The 20640-nt window shown below is 38.2% G+C and overlaps 1 protein-coding gene across 1 annotated transcript in view; it reads right to left on the bottom strand.

The window, feature by feature from the left end:
• LOC137200190 (unconventional myosin-X) overlaps window positions 1-20640 on the bottom strand; it is a 38969-nt gene that overhangs the window by 6468 nt on the left and 11861 nt on the right. The window contains exon 2 of the mRNA XM_067614835.1: window positions 12197-12295. Coding sequence (XP_067470936.1) covers window positions 12197-12295 — 99 coding nt within the window. The remainder of the gene's footprint in view (window positions 1-12196; window positions 12296-20640) is intronic.

Genomic DNA, 20640 nt, shown 5'->3' with positions numbered 1-20640 from the left:
ACAGAGCGTGGGCAGAAGCAGAGAAGAAGAGAGAGTGTAACCGATGTGATCTGCCAGGACCTGACAGGTGAACGCAGCACGGTGTGTGTATTCAGGTCAGGCACACACATGCTGCTACGATGATCCCTGTCTTTCTTTCTTGTATACAGTACACACACACCCTGACAGGAGATCATTTTCTTTCTATTTAAGCATAAAGGTCGTTCATTCATTCCAGCGAAATCAACTAGTCTAAGAATAGAAACCACGGCCTTTAAAATACTGCGCTGCTAATATGTCAGCTCAGTCTCACAGCCAGCCTCCATCCTGTGTGTGTTTGTATGTGTGTGTGTGTGTGTGTGTGTTGCTGTAACAGATGTGTTGGAGGTCTGTTGAGAGTGGCAGAGGGGTGCGCTGTAGGCGTTCAGACATCCTGTTCTTAAATAAATCTATTTCACTCCAGTAACGCTGTCTTCTGCTGCACAGAGCTGTTGCGTGCAGACGGCTCTCTCAGGACGAAAAAACTCACAGTTGTATCATCGTTCGCCAACAGTCTGCGAGTAAAATGTTGTTTGTGGGCTACAAATGGAAACCTGTGTGCCATATGCTGTAGTTTGTGCATTCTTCTTTCTCTCTCATGTCTCGCATTTGCAATGGTGGAAAGTAACTAAGTACATTTACCCATATTATTGTACTTTTCTACAATTTTTTGGTACTTAGTAGTATTTCCATTTGATGCTATTTTATACTTCCACTCCACTACATTTCAGAGGTAAATATTTGACACAATGGATAATATAACAAGCTTTTAAAATACAACACATTGTTAAAGATTAAATCAGTGGTTTCCAACCTTTTTGGCTTTTGACATCTTACAAAAAGCAGCATGTAGTCAGGGTCACATTTCAGATGACTATGAGTTGTTAACAGCTCCTAACCGGATGTGCCTGATGATTTGTTACACCGAACCATCTGAGGAGTCGTCCATGGAAATTGTTTGGAAAAGGGCAGGTACTTTCAAAAAATACTTGGCAGGTGATTGGATTACTCATCTGTCTATCACTGTCTTACCTTGCGAGGCAGCTGGATTCAGTACATTTTGGTGTGAATACTTATGTACTTTTACTTCAGTAGAATTTTCATGCAGGACTTTTACGTGCAATAGAGTATTTTTACATTGCTGTATTGGTACTTTTACTTTAGTAAAGGATCTGAATACTTGTTCCACCGCTGTGCACTTGTAAATGTATGGGTCTTGTGCACTCTCTGTTGTTAACTGCAGATGAGGGACTGGCCAATTAATTCACTAACCTTTCCCCACTCACTCAGCTGTGATAAAATAACCCAATTACCCCTCTTCCTCCATTAGAGAGCATGATTTATGTAGGGTTCAGTAACTAAGAGCTCACCACCTTCACTATGACCCCGTCTACTTGACTCTTTCTCCTCACCTTTAAACCTGTGTTACTCAATCAAGGCACTGACATGTTGTTTTCCCAGCACAGTTATGAATATATACATGAGTATGTTAGAGCCAGGGTCACTATCATCAGCCAACTACCTTTCACCCAATTTCAATGCAATAAAATTGTAAGAATAAATTAGTTATAAGTTGCATTTTTTGTGTGTGTTTAACTTATATTTTTTCTTAATTTAAGTTTAATTCAAGCTATTATTAATAATAACTTTATTTCCAGCAAATTTTATGGTTCCAAAGTTCCTGTTTACTTTTATATTTTCTATCGTCTCATCAATCTTTATCATTCTCTACTAAAAGACTTTAAGAATCCATGTGGTCATACTCTAATGAGTATAACAAGCCTTCCTTCACTTGCTATACTTGTCCCAATATTAACAAAAACACCAGATTTCTTAACTTATTCTGCATTTCCTGCTGCTATAATCAATATTTCATATTAACATCATATTAATTTTCATATTAACAATGTTCCCCTCAGCTTTATGGAACATTTTATCATCTTTCAGCTGATTGTTTTGGTTTTAATGCCAACAACTTTATCACCAATCTCACTGCACTGAGCATCATTTCCAGCTGATGCAGGCAGTTGTTTTAAGCAAAAAAACACTCTTAAAACTCACTGTGTGCTACCTGCCCAGCACCAAACAGCAGAGGCAAAGTTAGAAACTAGTTGGTGAACATAGTGGAGCATTTAGCAGCTAAACAGCCAGATATTTCCATCTGTATCTGCTGGATGTGTAAATAAGCAACTGTTTGCTCACAAGGTTGCAATAACAACTCAAATGATGAAGATACAGTATGTCAGTGTTGTGTTTACAGCTTGTTTTCTGGCTAAAAAAATCTGTTATTACAGGTTTGCTTCACACTTTGTATTTCCTTAATTAATTCACCTTTCCTGCTACTCTCACATTTTAACGCCAAGCAGAGCAACTTTTACATGTGTGTATGTGTGTTTACGTGTGTATGGTTATGTATTTTTCAGTGTCTGATGTGCACAGGGGACATGCATGACCGAGTGATGAGATGTTAGTAATGGCTTAAACAGCTGTACACATGCAGAGGCCATTTCATACTGACTGTATTACAGCTGGACTGTTAAACACACTTAGAAAGACAGAAACTCTCTCTATATCCAAGTCAATTAGTTTTAGATTAAGCTTTTCTCTTCTCTCCCCCATTTTTTTTTTTTCACTTTCTTCCTCCATTAAATCTCTCTCCAACTCACTCTCATGTCTGATTTTTCTCTTTCTGAATTCCAAATGCCCTCATGTCTCAAACATCACTTGTCGGTCTCTCTCATCTTTCTTCCCCTTTGTGTGTCACTCCTCTTTTATCCCTTCCCCCTCTCTGTCATTTGCCTCTCTCCTCTCTCTGTTCTCTCAATCTCATCCTCCCTCACATCATCCAGCTCTCCATTAATTTACCCCTCTTGCTACAGCCTGCCAGGCATTGCATTCCCCACTTTTCAACCTCTGTTTTTTTCCCTCTTTCTCCATCTTCTACTCTCTTTTTTTTGTGCTGGTGCCTGCATCCTCCACATTGTATCCGTGTGGGCTTTTTCTCTCCTGAAAGTCCCTCTGATCTATCATCCTGTCTATCTAATGTACATGGATCCCTGTGTGCTCACTCACACAGACACATTTAATGCCTAAATGGCTCTATCTGGGACCCCTGTCTGTAACTGAAGGCTTAAGGAGAGCCAACCAGAAAGCCAAGCGAGCCTTTGCAATCCAGGGTAAATTATAGAGGCACAGAAGATAAAGCTTCACACAGAAAAACACACTTCAGGTCATGTGAGTGTAAGAAGGACACTGAAAGATGACAGAAAGAAGATCTGGTTTTTGGTTTTCAAAATTCAGTGACCTCCATTTTTAGATTATCTTCATTTACTAAACTTGATTTAAAGCCTGGTGCCCAGGCACCACCATAGTTTTTACATAGTATGTTGAAAATTGTACTTTTTTTGAAGAAATTTACCAAAAAGTCTAGCTAATATGAGGATAACCGTAATGATATCAAAGCTCCTTCAAAGCAGCAGGAGACATTATACAACTGTTTTTGTAGGCTGAGTAGTAGTCTGCATAACCAGTAAACAAAATGCTCCATCTATCTACAATGATGGACTCTCAGACAAAGCCCCGGATATTTTAACTATAAGATTAAAGACTGGGCTAGGCTATTATTCTGGGTTTTACAATTGCTTCTACAGCCAAAGCTGCTTTACGGTAAAATATACAAAAGCCTTAAACAGCAGATAAACCAGAGATGTTCAGGAAAAACCACTCAGGATAACCCATACTATGCAAATGATCCAGGAAAGGAAGATGCTATGAAGTAGGAAAGTGTGTCAGTAATAAAATGCAGCTGAAGTGGAAAGAAAAGAAAGAAAAAAGAAAAAAGGTTTTGGCAAACGTCGTCTCCTTCCATTGCCCTCTGGTGGGTTTTAACACACAATCTGTGCATTAACACACACAGAGACTGTACTATATTTGCAGCACACACACACACACACACACACACAATAAGTTTGACTACCCAGAGAGTCTAAAATGGGATACTTCATATTTAATAATTCATTATTGGAGAGAGGAAGAGAAGAAATACATGGAATTAGTGAGTGAAAAACAGAGAGAGGAGAAGACAGAATGAGAGTAATTTAGAGGGAGAGCACAGTCTGATTTGTCTTCAGCTGTACATCTCTCACTAGAATTTGTATTGTGTGGGAGAGACTTAAAGGATAAAGCTGATGTTATTCTTTATTTTTCTTACGGTTAAAGAATCCCATGAAAAGACCAAAACCAATAATGTGTTATTACATCATTTTCTCTCTCCCAGCCCCAAACGTATTTGTTCCTCCTGAAGATCTTTAAAATGTGTCACATATGATTTTTTTTTACTTATGTTATGTTACTTTTTAATTAAAAAAGGCTAAGCAATTTCCTAAATAATCTGGGCACTGTACTTTTTAGGAAAAATTACTTGAGCAGGAGTAAAAAGTGCATTTACTAGGGGACTATTTTCAGTGGCGGATTAATACACATTTGGTGTATTAGTGTACGTGATCGAATCAAAATAAACTACAGTGCCCAGGTTCATCATAACGAAGGAACACGTCACCCAACGGAACAGTGTGACACCTACTGATGTGTTTTCAGACAGCAATGGAGGTTTTTGGCACAGACGAATAAGTAAATCAAGCTTTGGCTATGCAGGGAATACTTGTTAGTAGGATTTGGCCTTTTTGTGGGATTTGTTGACAATATTTACTGTCTCTTTTACAGCCCTTTCTCTTCCTTTTTATCACATTCTGTTACTTCTCTCTTCCAGTAAAATTGCTGCACTCTTCACCCTTATTGCTCATGTGAAAAACCCTTTTCATACATACACTTTTTACACACACACACACACACACATATACAGTGCATGCAGTGGTCTTCCTGTAAAGCCCTCTGATGTCTGAATCTGCTTTGCATGATTCAGGAGGAGAGCCAAGGGAGACAAGCCTCTTCATCTGACTTCACATATTAGCTGCAGCCAGAGTGAGGAGAGGAGGCGAGAGAGATAAAGATGGAGAGAGAAAGAGAGAGAGAGAGCTCTGGGCACAGTGACCTAAATACTCTGCAAACCTCTATTCACCAGTAGAAGATACAGTAACACACAGCACCTGCATCTCTCCCCGCTGACCTTGGATCACATCTGGCAGACCTTCATGTGTCAGATTAGGATTGGGGAACACTGAGGAGGTATTTTGTGTAATCTGACTCTGGCAGCTAAAGGCCAACAGTGTCAACAAGTCACTTTATCTCAAAACCAACGTGCTCTAATGCATAGAACTGGCCACAGGCTTCAAGAATATAATATATATTTAATATACTGTATATAAAAACAGTTTCCCACATCTTTTCTGAATAATTTAAATGGAAATAATGGGAGTGCCCTGGTAACTGAATGGTTACAGCACATGCCACATAACCGCAACATCAGTTCATTTCCAGCCAGGGACCTTTGTTGCATGTCATGCCCCTCACCCTTCCTTTGTTTCCTGTCTACTTATCTACTATACAGCTGTCCAATAAAGGCAAAAAAGTTCAAATAAATGGAAATAATATAATTTTATTAAATAATTCAATTGTAGGGTTGCAACTAACAATTATTTTTCATTATCAATTAATCTGTCGGTTATTTTCTTGATTAATCAATTAGTTGTTTGGGCTATAAAATGTCAAAAAAAGTGAAAAATGACAATCATTGTTTCCAAAAGTCGAAGGTGACGTCCTCAAATGTCTTGTTCAACAATCCACAATCCAAAGATATTCAAGTTTACTATCATAGAGGACTAAAGACACCAGAAGATGTTTATATTTGCTGGAATCAGAGAATTTGGATGTTTTTTCTTAAAAAATGACCCAAAACTATTAATCAAATTTCAAAATAGTTGCCAATACTTAATTTTTTTCAGGTGTTTTTTTTTTCCTTTTTCCTTTTTTTATTTTTTTTAAGTTTTTCTGTTTGTTTGCCTGTTTGTGGATGGGGCTGTATACTATTGCCATGTAATAGTTTGCACCTAATAGGTCTCTCCAGATCTGTTTGATTTTGTGTAGTATTTTGTATCTCCTTATTTATACAATAAATAATTAATCACAAAAAAAGTTGCAGATTAATTTTCTGTCAATCGATGAATGACTGAATGAATGAATTAATCAACTAATCGTTGCAGCTCTAATCAATTTAAATTTGCCAACATCACTGAAAAGAGCTTTGAGTATATAAAACAACACTAATATTGATAAACATTGTGTCTTCTCAATTCCCGCAAATTTGGCATATGTGCAGTTTGAAATTAACTCCAAACCTGTGTTGTATATTTTTAAAGCTCATTCCTCTCTCTCTTTTTTTTTTTTTTTTTTTACCACAGAGCTTTTGTGAATTTTCAATTGAGAAAAAGAGAGTAACAACAAGCTTTAACTCCATTTCTGCCCCACAGTAAAGAAGTGGGTAACACATTTCATATGACATCATCCTTTAAGATTAGGCAAGTCACACTCATCCCACCCCAAGGGGAGAAACTGCCTTGTTTCTTCACAGATAAGGGACGTTGCAGAGAGACAGAGAAGGTGAGATACAGACAGAAAGAAACACACAGAGAAATGCGTGTGTGTGTGTGTGTGTGTGTCTGTGTGTGTGTGTGTTTGCATATTTGTGTTTTTATGTTACATTAAACTCATTATAAGATGCTAAGCGAGTGAGTAACTACGGGATCCTTAGAGGGTTAGAAATGTGAAACTGTGAGGACGAATGTGGGTCAGGAGATCACACAGCAGCATCAGCTTGTTTCTCTGCAGAATCAGACAAAACAAGTCATTTTCCGCACTTTTCATTAGCCGCATTTCAAAGAGTGTGTGTGCCTATGTACTTGCAGTCATTTTGTGCGTGTGTGCACAAGGAGTAAGACATCCCTGCAGCATGTTCTGTGCTCGCGTGAGGTCTCAGTGCAGCTTTCACGCTAGCTATAGGAAATCCAGGTCACATAACACAGTGTTGTGTGTGTGTGTGTGTGTGTGTGTGTGTGTGTGTGGCATACAGGTGCGTGTGTGCTTTTATTCTTGTGCAGCCTTATTTCTGTGTGTCTACATATTTTCCCATGTACAGCCCATTCCTGTGTGTGTGTGTGCGTGCGCATGTGTGTGTGTAAATGTGTCCAATAAACATACATGTTTTGACATCAAAATCAAAAATGAAGCATTATGTAAGGAGAAGCCTGGTGCTGATTCTGTTGCTGTATCCATAGCAACCAGACCAGGACGATCTGTAATATAATACAAAATAATAAAATGTAGTCAATTTTATTATTTTATTAGGAAAATTCTTAATACATAAATTTGATGAGCTAACTCCAAATGTCTCTTCCTTTGTTGTTGTTGTTATTGTTGTTGTGTTTATTTGTTTGTTTGTGTTTGTTATCACCTTTATGCAATTATTACACATGTCTTAGATTTTTTTATTTACTCCGTTTATTATTATCAGTGTGTTTATATGTTAAATATATTATATATTTTTTACTTAAAATGTAATTTAAATATCCTACATGTGAAATTAGTATTTCATGTCATCACCTTGTCGTTGTTTAATTTGTAAATTTATTGACATTAATAAAGTTCTGAATAAAGAAAATTGTCTAAACATGTCTGATTATTAATAGGAAGTTGAAAATATGAACCTTCATCTAGACAAAAAATGTACTGTAACAAGAAAAATTACAGAGAAGGTGTTCAATACAGTGAAAACACACTTTCAGCACATATCTGTAAATAGTTATTTCCCTGCTTAATCTAACATCACTGACATATAATTATAAGCCAGTAGGAGTTTTGTGTCTCCATGCAATGATCTACATTTAGCTTTTCATGCTGTTGGTATGTTCATCCACTGTAATATCTTCAGATCTATCTGTTTGTTCTATCTCTATATTTATCTACTGTATATTCCAGTTCTTTGTTGACCCAGTTTCACCACAGGTTCATTAAAGTTTCATCTAATCTGATCTAATCTAATCGGATTCTATACGCTGTAAAGCTCTACTCGACTCGTACTTCAAAGGAAAAGGTAAAACCTTGGTTAATGCACTAATATCTAAGGTTTTCTCAATCCAAGGAGATTGTTTAACTTTACCAGTCAATTTACCCTCAAACCCTCATTTATGGTCATGAGTTGTGGGTAGTCACTGATGAAACACAACACAAGTGAATGAATGGTATCCTGGTCATGTCCAGCTGAGCAGAGACCACAGTGCAGATGCAGTGGTGGGACAACCAATCCTATCTAGCCTGGGAACACCTTGGGATATGTGCTGGGCTACCTTTGCTTAACGCACTCCCACCGCAACCCAGACCCATTTAAGTGGTTTAAAATGGACAGATGGATCACAGACAGACAGAGGAGTCACTTATTGATATAACGAGGCTTCCCATCAAATAAGCCACACACACATAATAATTCTAAAATGATGACGGCAAATGCTGACAAAGGCTTTCCACTTTGCATTGAAGGATGGGTATTGACATTTGAGGGCTGCAATTAATGATTTATTTTCATTATCAATGACTCTGTCACTTATTTTCTCAATTAATCGATTAGTCATTTGGTCTATAAAATGTAAAAAAAAAAAAAAACTGTTCAGTCAATGTTTCTCAAAGACTATGGTGCAGCTCTACATCAGTTCATCAAGCAGCTTCTCTAATTTTGTATTTATTTATAAATTTATATTTATTTTAAGGTATTAAAAAGACAAATAAATCTGACTGACAAGAGTTGTGACATTGATTACACAATAGCTCAGAAACTTTTCACATATATTGTCTAATTTGTTTTTTATTAAAGTGTCTGTCTGTCCTTGTTAGTTTCTTTGTGATTTAAACATCAAACAGGGTATTGCTATTATAGAGTATGTATGCTGATCCAACTCACCCTGCATAAATAGAGGTTAAATATATAAATACATAAGTGGGGAATGACTGGGAAGGGTTAAATTTGGGTGATTGTGTACCACCATGCACGGCGAGAGGATACATAAAACATGCACCATTAGGCTGCCACCAAACATCTCAATTTAAATTAATGATTTTATACCTGCATGATGGGGCAAAGGTGTTCAACAAGCTAGAATATTTCTATTTAAATGACAAACCTACTGTTAAAAAGCAGAGTAAAAATGGCTATGAATGATGTAAAGGGTTGCATATACCCCTGGTAGTTGTGAGCTGTGCTGATTTGACATGAAGGCTCGTAGGTTTGCAGCCGCAGCATTTGTAACCCAGAATTGGTAATGTGGTGAACTGGGTCAAGGTCTGTACCGTAGACTACAGAACCAGAGTGAGCAGAGCAGCGGGGAAGAGAGTATGAGAAAGAAAAGGGCAGAAGAAAAGTAAAACTTTACAAAAATAGTCAGATGCTGTTAAATTTTTCATGTGTTTGCATGCTCAACCCGCCATGTTGGCATCAATATTGTCATCATTTTTAACTGTTTTGTTCTTTAGGCTATCAAAAATGCTTGTGGGACTTACTGAACTCTCAGCTCAGTGGAATCAAAAATGCATTTATGACCAAGATCAGGAGAGCAACAGGAAGCGATGGGAGCATGGGACTGTTTGCATGGGTCAGATGCTGTTGTAACAGGGAAAAGCCCCCGATCCCGCTGTTTCTCTATCAAATATTCACCACCTCCTGCAGAGCTAACATTTAAACACCAACAGCTAGCAGAGAGGGAGGGGTAGAGGGATGCAGGGAGAGCTGGATGGGGGTTGGGGAGGTTATGGACATTCATAATCCAGAGCAAAGAGAATGCCTGCTCCTATAACCAATTCTCTATTTTGGGAAATGCCTGTCTGCCCCTGCTGCGTCCCCGAACAGAAACACTGAAGCGGCTTCTTCAAAAGACGATGCTTTTAGAGTTGCATGAGGCCACTTCATGTCTTAAAGGCCACGAAACATGAACTCATTGTACAGCGAATGTGAAAGAGAGTGTACATGTGGATGTTCTTTGGGGGTATAAAGAGTGGATTGAGACTCTTGAATTAGGGCCAAAGAACCAAGTCTATTATTAGCTCCATCTAAACGCTGCCAACTGGAGCGCATGTGTGTGCGTGCGTGTGTGTGTGTGTGTGCATGTGTGCCAAACACATCAGGCATCAAAAAAACATTAAATCCAAAGAGCAACGTGTGCCTGTTCTTGCTCTGATGCAGATTAGATGAGCACACACACACACACACACACTCATAATGAGATTTAAACATTCAATTCCATTATTTTGGCAGGGGGGTTGGTGTTTAAGCGTTGGCGTTGGGGCAGCCGCCTGGATTTGCCATTTAGAACGACTACAGGCAACTCTGTCCCAACATCTGACATCCTGAAAACGAGCATGTGCTCCCATAATGCTCTCTATCTATTCTAGCTCTCCTCTTGAGGCTGAATGTGTGTCAGGGATGCATTTTGCATATGTATGAGGAAGAAGAAGAGAGAGAGGAGAAGGAAGGAACTGGGGCAGGAAAGTGGAGCGTCATGACCAGGAGTTTCTATTGATCCGCACAGGAGAGGATGAACCTGCACAGCTGCCTCACCTTCACGCTGACCTTTACCCCCAAACTAATGCATAGATGACACATTACATGCAACTGCTGCAGATTTCACTCAGCAGTATATGAACGCTGATGCTATTCATCTCTACTAACTAATTAAATGTGTTTTCAGGCTGCAGAGTGTTTTCTGTTCTGTTTAGACAGTTTGCTAAAGAAACAGCCCACTTCACATTAAAAATGTATTATTTTCTGAGGGCTTTTGAAGTTTGGCCCATCACCTCTCATAAACAGAAACTTTTCTTTTACTGGTAAACCAGTTTTTCCCAGATAATCACGTTTTTAGTGGGAAAAAACTGTGTAATTAAGACATTACTTTGGAGTTTTATCCATATACAATATTTTGCTTTTCTCCAGCATGTAACAATTCATCACTACTGAGCCTTAGCAAAACAGATCCATCACAAATAATCTGCAATAACTACCACTAATGTTACAAATCAGAAGAATTTCCTTATTCACAAGACAAGATGTTGTATTTAACTGAATAAAAACACAGTGTTGTCGTTCAGTGAACATAAACTGACACTACTACACCATTCTCAGTGCTCAATATACTCAATAGGCGAACTCTGGTCCAGATTCAGACCAAATAACAATTTAATCGAGACCAGATTAACTGAATTTCACCGCAACCTGACCCGGATCACTTTTGAGTGACACATTGCTACATCACCTCACATGTCAGCCACCCGCTAGCTGCCACAGTTAGCAAGGCTGTTGTCAGATGTTGGAGCTCCGGTTGAAAGAGTAAAATGAATCATGAATTTAAGGATGAGTGGACTGAGAAATGCGCGTTCATTTTTCCTGAGGGAAGCATGAGACCTACTGTATATGTGTTTGATATGCAATGAAACAGTGGCCATAATGACGACACAAAATATGCCTGTTTTGAATAAAAGCATCTCAAAAAGCACAGAGGTACGAACCATAAAGATGAACCATCTGATCTTGTCAGATCAAGCCTCCAGCAGAATAACTGTAAAATCATTTTAAACAATGAACTCATCCTGCAGCAGACTCACTAATGAACACACCAGTTTGCTATCACAACCCATGTTTAAAGACTTGTGGACACAACACAGGTGTCACCTCTCTCATTAATATAGAAATGCTGTTCATGTACATAGCACTGGCATTTTTGTACTGAAATATTATGTAATGAATCCTTACTGGACTTTGATGCAGTGGAGATTTGGTAAGTGGACCTCGTATTTGAGTAACCCTGTACCACACCAATCTACATGTAACTTTATCCAATGAATGAGCCTGATGGATCTATCTACCCGGTAATCACAAATTATATCCTCGCCCAGACAAAGCACTCCATGATTTCCTTGGTTCAATCCAGTTCAGTTCTACTTCTGTCACAGTGTATACAAAAACTTGTAAAAGACTGTGCCTGCTGTGAACAATCTAATACATTATAACACACTGGAGGGTCATCGAGACCTTCTTGGCAGCACTTGATAACATACTAAATGCAAACATGATCAGACACGACAGATATGAGTAGTGTGTGCGTGTGTGCGTGTGTGTGCGTGTGTGTGCGTGTGTGTGCGTGTGTGTGCGTGTGTGTGCGTATGTGTGTGTGTGTACAGCCCTTACCTCTCCATAGTCAGTTGTGACGACAAGGGTTCCATCTCCGCAGGAGTTGACAGTGGCGGGAACCAGCTGTTCCTTCTCTCTGACCCAAACACGGGTCCCCTGGATCACACAAACACACAAAAAGATTGAGGTTAAGCATTACAACCTGTATGGAAGATGTTTGGTGTTTGGTTACATCAAGTAATGAATTCTTTGGTGAAAGTCTTCAGCTTTTAGATGACAGCAGGCAAGCAAACACAACTTGGATTTTGAAACAGAGTTTTTAGATCTAAGCTGATACTTTTCACACTGATATATCATAATATTTTTTCTGGTTTGATAATACCATCCTGGTTGCAAGCTATTCATAGAAACTTGTGAACTAAAACTCTTTTTTGGTAACCCGTAACACATGACAGGTAACAGATGGGGTGGAGGCAAAGAACACTAAGATGTGAAGCAAAATGTAGATTATTTTCTGTATTGGTACATCACAGAATACAGTACACATATACTGCTTTTTATAAGAGAGGTTAGCTCAGGTTAGTTTCACCAAAAACACATAAGAACAGTAAACCACATTTATTCCAGTCTGTCTGTGTGATGACTGTGCATGGGTGCACAGACAGATGTTACAGATGTGTTTAATGAGAGAAAAAGACTGTAACATCTGGACTTTCTGCCAAGGTGAAGCAACAGTGCTTGAAATCATGTGTGTGTGTGTGTGTGTGTGTGTGTGTGTGTGTATGTATGTGTGTGTGTGTGTGTGTGTGTGTGTGTGTGTGTGTGTGTGTCAGGCTCAGGGTCAGAGGAAGTGTGCTCTTCCCAGACCTTTCCACACAGACAAAGCCCTCTTTCACACAGTCACTGACCTCTGACCTCGAGGGGGCACAGCAATACAGTTGAGGGAGACAAGAGGGTACAGAAAAGGAAACAAGAAGAGGAAGAGGAGGAGGAGGAGGAGGCAGTCAATATGGCCACTTGAGTACTGTAAAGACAAGAAATGGACTGTGCACATCACATATCTTCCCCCTGAAGTTGTTGCACAATTCAGTGTATTGCACTGACTCTGATGTGTTTGTAAGTGTACGAAAAAGGTAAAAAGAAATTTTTATGTCTCAAAGTACATCACAATATCAGAATGAAACACTGAAGTTATAAATCATGTATAAAATCTCCAATACAGTCATGTAAAATATATCATCCTAAAGACAACTCCATAAAGAAAACCAATAACTGTCCCCGAATAAGTGAAATAAAATTAATCTAAAACAATTCATCAAAACACATTTTACAATATCCCAAAACATCAGCAGCCAGATAAGAGAGAAATTCACAGAGATGCACTTACAATGTAAGTAATGGGGGGCAAAATCCAGTCTTCGGTTTGAGCAAAAAATTAAAGTTTAACTGAAGATAATGTGAGGCTTCAGCAGTCTGAGTTAGTAAAATAGTGTAAAAGTGTAAATCATCCACAGTTACAGACCTTTTAGTAAAAAATTCCCTCTTTGTGTCTCGACAGACAGTGTTTTCCTGTTCAGCTGTAGTGGAAGGATCACAACAAAAATAGGGAAAGTAACTTGAAATATACTGACTTGATTAAAGCTGAAGCTTCATATTAACCTCAAGTAAACTTTTAGATACATTTTTGCACAAAAGGAGGGCTGTCAATGTTGGCCCTCATCAGTTACATTGAAGTGCATTATGAATGGATCTCTTATGAACAGGAGGAATGATTACAGCAAGATTACATAGAAAATGTTCAAGGATCACTTCTCCCAATATGCAGCACTGATTTTATAAAGCTGAAACAATTAGTCAATTAATCGATTAGTTAATCAACAAAATATTAACTATTTTGATGATAGATTACTCATTTCAGTCAATTTTCCAGCACAAGTAAACATTCCCAGGTTTAAGCTTGTAAATTGTTTTCTCGGTTTTATATAATCGTAAATAGAATATTTTGGGGGTTTGAATGTTGGTCTGATAAAATAAGACAGTTGAAGACGTCATCTTGGGCTTTAGTAAAAGGTGTTTTGGGCATTTTTCACTATTTTCTGACATTTCAAAGTCTAAACAATTAATTGATTAAAGATAACGCAAATATTGTTTGAAGCCCTGAGACATTACAATGACAAATTCTGGTGACTCATTAAGACAATATTGATAATTATGAAGGATCTTGTTTCCTGACATAAACACTCAACTGTGAAGGTTGAGACAATGAGGGTTTGAGCCCTGAAAAAGACACCAGATGTGTGCATCTGAATGAACCAAACAACAAAGGAGGGGTAGAACCGAATTGTTTTAGCAACAGATGGTCCCACACCCCTAAGCATTCCCTAACAACCTTTTTTCTTTTGCTTCCTCTCCTTCTCTTTCTCTCTCTTTTAATCTTTTTTTGTCTTTTTCTTGCACTCAATCTGACACACATACACACTGGTGGGGAAGGGAAAAACCAGTAATGCCCCGGGCTGTGAAGTTAACCAGGCAGAAATCATTCACACACACACTTACAGTATACTATATTTATACACAGTTGGGTTGCTCAAGGTGAGGCTTAGGGGGCGAGAACGTCTCAGTGATTTTGGATATAAAATATATCTTTTGCCAAATATAAACTGTAGTCCAATCTTTGCATCAGTGGCACAGGCAGAAATTAATCCTATTGTGCTTTAATCCTTATGAGGACCTATCATTGACTATATTCCTTAAACTATAGCCTTACTTTGACATCCTTTAACATGCCTTAATCATAAAACTTCACTTAAGAGAAAATGATCTTCCTCACAAATGAATATCTCCACTCCAAAGGTCTTTAAGTGAGAGTATCATGACTGACAACCCTTCATCACCCAATATTCTTTAAAGTCAGTTGTTTTAAAGCTGCTTCAAACAGTATTTTTATACTTTAGCTCAAATTACCTTGTGTAATGTGAAAACAAACATGAATTATTCCAATCAGCTTTCTCGTCTCCTTATTTTGGTCTAAAATCTCTAAAAACCGTCTGTAAACTAACTGCCTGGCACCAGATGGACATACTTAGCAACTAGCTTGTGTATGTAGTTCAGCAGTTAGCAGATATCTCACTTAGGAGTTGGTGTACAATAAAACAGAGCTAAAAGTAAACAAGCAACTGTTGGCTAACAAGTTTGTCTTATCAACTTAACAAGTGATAGTATGTCAGTGGTGTGTTTACAGCTTTGTTTTCGCTGCCTCCAAGAGGCCAAAAAATCATCACTTTGTAACCTGACTGAGAGCAAGTCAAATGGGACAAGCAGGACTAACAGTCACTTTCACAGTAAAACCATTGAAAGGTTAATCCTTGATATGCACAAGTGGACAAGAGTCATGAAGTTAGAGAACTCGCTCAAAGTCGGTAATACAGCAATAACCTCTGCAAGTCATTGGTCATACCAGACCAAGCAAGGCTGTAGATGCAAAACCCCTGAGTGTATTAAATGAAGGAAGGGAACGATGTATCACTTATGATTTCAACTTTTCATTTGTAAGAGAAAGAATTAGTTGTTTCTTCTTTCCAATGTTACATAGTCTCACTTTAAAATCAGAAAAAAAACCACAAAAAAACAATCATTTAAATAGAAAGACTGATTTCCAAATGAATCCAAACATATGATTTAGTGTATTTGACTGTGGCTGTGTGCAATAAGACATAACAGTCCTTTGGTCCAGACAAAAATATCTCAACAACTATTGGATGGATTGCCATGAAATTTAGTACAGACATGCATGGTTCCCAGATGATGACTCCTAATGAATTTGGTGACCAACATGAGGTTGACATTTGTGGTTCAGAGTAAAATGTCTTGTCAACTATTGAATTGGTTGCCATGAAATTTGGTACAGATGTTCATGTTCCCCTCAGGAAGACCTGTAGTTACTTTGGTAATCCCTTAACTTTTCATCCAGTGTCAGGTCAAAATCTTAATTTGACCAAAGTGTCCAGTGACATTTCCAGAAACCTCAGCTGTAATTTGTATTTAGCAAGTTAGAATTGTCATTGTGAGCATGTTGCCATGCTAGAGTTAGCATTTAGCTCAAATCATTGCTGTCTACAGCCTTACTGCTTGTGTGGCTTTAGACTTGTCTTGCTAAAAGGGACATATCATGTTTTTTGTGATTTTCTGTCGGTTTTGATACTGTTATGATGTCAGATGTCTATGTTAAACATAGTCAAAGTTACAAAACTTGAGGTGAACATATGTAAAAATGCTCCCTAAAAGTCAAAAGCTCAGGCTTCAACCTGCTCTGAACGCTTCGTTTGCAAAGTTACCTCTACTTCCTCCTCATGATTATGTCAGAGTGTTCGTGCATGTCCACAAACAGCCGTCCGTTCCGTAGCCTTTGTTGCTAAAGTTGTGGCTAGGGTTGTTATCCACTCACATATTCCAATCAGATTGACATGAGAATTGACATTTTGAGTAAAGAACAAGAATTTTAATATTGTTTGTTTATGTAGACACAATGAGTAGTCGCAGCTTCCAGAAGCTGGCCAATCAGAGCAGAGTGGGCTCATCAGGAGGTGGACCTTAAAGAGACAGGCTGAATTGAGGGGTTGCGTAACGGGCCAGTGTAAGATAAATAAGGAGTTTTTTTAATTGTAAATCATAAAGATATACCACTGAAATGTGCATAATATGTCCCCTTTAACATATAAACAAATAACATCTGTATTGTGACGGTTTGGGTTTTTTTAGTTGACTAATGCTCATTGATGTTTTCATATTTACTTTATCCTGTTATAAGCTTCACCTGAAAATGTCTCAGTAAGTACATTTAAGTCTGAAGTCATGCAATTCACTGCATGTTACATTTAATGCTAATTCACTCCAATCTTTGAAGGAACAAGCCTCATACATGTAGAATCACTTTGACAACTGAAAAATTCAAGAGCCTCTGCCGGTGTCTCTCTCTGTCTCTGTTGTTCTCTCCTCAGCAACTCTCTATATATAGCCACCTCATCGTTCCTCTAGATCTTCTGTCTCTTTCTAAGAGGTCAGTCAGCCTGTCTCGTCCCTAACTCCAGCTCGTCTGCCCTGTCAGATTCCAGCACACAGAGCCATTATAATGGTGGTGATGCCGTAACTTGACCTGATGACCTCTCTGTCCTCAGGCTCTCTGCTCTCAGTTCACCAGTACTTCACAAGATTCTCTGTTAACTGATAAAACGACCTCTGACCTCACTTGAATGTCTAATAATGGACCTTTAGCCCGGGCCCTGAAGCACAGTTTTAGCTTATAAATATAAACACTTCTCTCCTTATCTTCTCTATGCTCCCATAAACCAGTATCTAATTAATTTCTAGTCCAGGATCGATGTACTTCGCCTGTGCCATGCACTCTCTGAGGCCAATACAGTGGGGAGGGGAGACAGAGGGTTATAAATGACCTGCCAGCATTACAACCTACACCCACCAACACTCGTACTTGTACTCCTCCTCCTCTTTGTGTCCTCCTCCCCTCCCCCCCAGTCTATTACTAACCCAGACAGACAGGAATGGCCATGCATGACAACAAACTCCTGTGCTTTCTGTGTGCTAAAACCTACGGTGAAACACAGGTTTTGCAGGAATTCTTTTCTCCGACACTACATCCTTCTCTGTCTCTCTCTATGAAATCCAAACCCGAAAGCATATCCAGGCCTCCAGCCCTGCCCATCACCTTTTCGTCAAACTCCATTAAACCCCATTGTCTCTTTACCCTCAAACATGACCTTTGGCCCCTCACATCTCAGACCCTGCTCTCTAGACAACAGCAGTTGAAAGAGTACCAAAATATCCTGCTCAAGAAATGGTATTTGCTCCACTTCTATGTGAAAGTTATGAAAGACTAATTGGTGCTCCAATTACAGTAGTTTAATCTCAAGTGTGTCATTTCAAGTAAGCAGCACTTTACATGATTAATGGCTTTTTTTTTTTTTTTCCTTTCACACAGACATGAATCCCTGTTACATCGGATTGGATGAATGCACCACTTGTTCCAACAGGAAAAACCTGGTAGATGTCCAAAATAATCAGCTTCTGGATACATCTGAGGCAAGAAACAGGCCATACAGTGTCAGAATCATGCTTCATATAAGCCAAAATTGAAAAAGTTGTTCATAAAATGCAGCTGATTCTTGGCGAATTATTATCAAAACTAAAATCTCATGTAAACAAATAGAGTGCCAAGATGATAATTACAATCATTCTTTTCATAATAATCCTTCTTCTCTTTTAGCTGCTCCAAAAAGCAGCTTTTATGTAGTGTAATGTAATTTTATGGTATTATTAGAATATGTATTTTTATTTATTAACGTTTCACATTTCACTTGTTTTATTATAATCTATTTATTTTGTGTCGTGTTTTATAATTTTATTTAGACTTGTGTCTTTTATTGCTCATATTCTATTTTTTTATTTTAACTGTTAACTGTTCTCTTCTCATTTCTTTATCTTAAATTTTTGTCTTATTCAATTCTTTGGGTTTTATTAAATGTCTTTCCTTCTAATCTATTATTATCATTTCACAAGTCAATTTGTTTAATGTTGGCATTTTACTTGTATCTTGGTGTGCATTAGTCACCCAATCCATCTTTATCTTCCTGTGTATTTATCTATCACCTATAAAGTACTTTTAATTGCATTCAACCAGTATGAAATATACTATATAAATGAAGTTTGATTGATTGATCGATTGATTGATTGATTGATTGTATTCTGAGGATAATTTTCTGACAATGTAGCTTATGAATGCTTATGAATGCAATGCCTGCTGGTTCTCATATTTTGTTAGAACATCAGTGAAAGCGTCCAAAAAATGGAAGTTTTCCAAATAGCATGTTTGTAATGCAAAGAAAATAACATGTTGTTTACAAACAGAAAGCAAGAAAATATTCACTATAAATGATTTCTCAAGCAAATTATAATTTCTATATATTGACTTTCATTAGATACATCATCAGGGGCAGCTGTGGTTCAGGAGGTAGAGTGGGTCGTCCACTATTCAGACGGTTGGTGGTTCGATCCCCAACTCCTCCGGTCTGGATGTCAAACTATCTTTGAGCAAGATACTGAACCCCAAAGTGTGTGTGTGTGTGTGTGTGTGTGTGTGTCTAAATAGGTGAGCATAGAAACATTGCAGGGCGCTTTGGATAAGAATCGCTGTATTGGCATCTTGCATAGCATCCTCTGCCATCAGTGTATGAATGTGTGAATGTTGGTATATACTGTAAAGTACTCTGAGTGGTCAATAAGACTATAATGGCGCTATATAAATGCACTCTATTTACCATCATAAGTAAAAGTCAGTAGCTCGCTGGAAGGAAGGAAATATCATCCTAAGTAATGTAAATATGTGATTTGTAGGTAAATTCTTAAAAGTGCAGGACCAGTCGTATGGTCCTTTATTTACAGTATAATCCATGGGATTAAATCATGTTTTAAAATTACTTCATCTTGATTTATCCATTAAAGCCTTAATGCAGAGGGAAGTGGTTTTGGGGGAAAGCGGCAGTGAGAAGAAAAATTAGAAAAACCCTGACCATTGAATAATCCTTCATTACTGAACACACAAAACCAAGCTTCCCCAGAGCCTTTAGCCCAGAAGCCTGAACAGCCGTGTATGTGTGTGTGTGTGTGTGTGTGTGTGTCTGATAAAGGCCTTGTTTCTGCTCCGGCGATCACGTGGACGGCTGTGCCATTTGATTGAGGCGTCGCCCTGAAGACAGTCTTTGATGAAGAAACCTTTGAGAGACACTCACACCCCAACAAACATGAATGAATCCCCGACCCAAACATACAATCAATGTCAGCATACACATACACACACTCAAACTGCACAATCAGCAGTCATTCATGACCCCTGAATGAGCATCAATAAACATCATTACATAAAAACAGTCTTCCACTGAGTCATGAACATATGATTTACTACAGTGAGCTATAAGCTATATGTAACTATATTGATATACATTTTGATATTCACCAAATATTTTGATATTATTGTCATTTTTCAGGCAACAATACCAAACATTACATAGTTCCAGCTCCTCCTTTCTGAGGATTTGCTTCTTGTCTGTGTCCTTTGTGATAATAAACTGAAATTATTTGGGTTTTTGCAATTCGAGGATATCACTTTGGGCTTTAGGAAGACTTTTGGAAACTGTGATGTGCATTTTTCACTACATTTTACAGACTAAATGAGTAATTGGATGAACAATAATGAAAATAATTTGTAGTTGCAGGTCTAATGACTAATAATATATACATTTTTATATAGAAAGAGGAGCAGGTGCAATTCCCATGTGTAGTTGAAAAATAAAGAGGAGATTTTAGAGTGAAAGACAACAAATGAAGAACACTTTAACTGTAGGGTAAGAAAAGGGGATGGAAAAAGATTGACGGAGACAGAAAAAGAGAGAAAAAGACTTGCAGGAGCGACATCTGACAATCTGGCTGTG

Source organism: Thunnus thynnus, chromosome 16 (genome assembly GCF_963924715.1).
Source record: "Thunnus thynnus chromosome 16, fThuThy2.1, whole genome shotgun sequence".
Taxonomy (NCBI): Eukaryota; Metazoa; Chordata; class Actinopteri; order Scombriformes; family Scombridae; genus Thunnus; species Thunnus thynnus.
The sequence above is the reverse complement of the archived record's forward strand: the minus strand, read 5'-3'. Positions and strand labels throughout refer to the sequence as shown.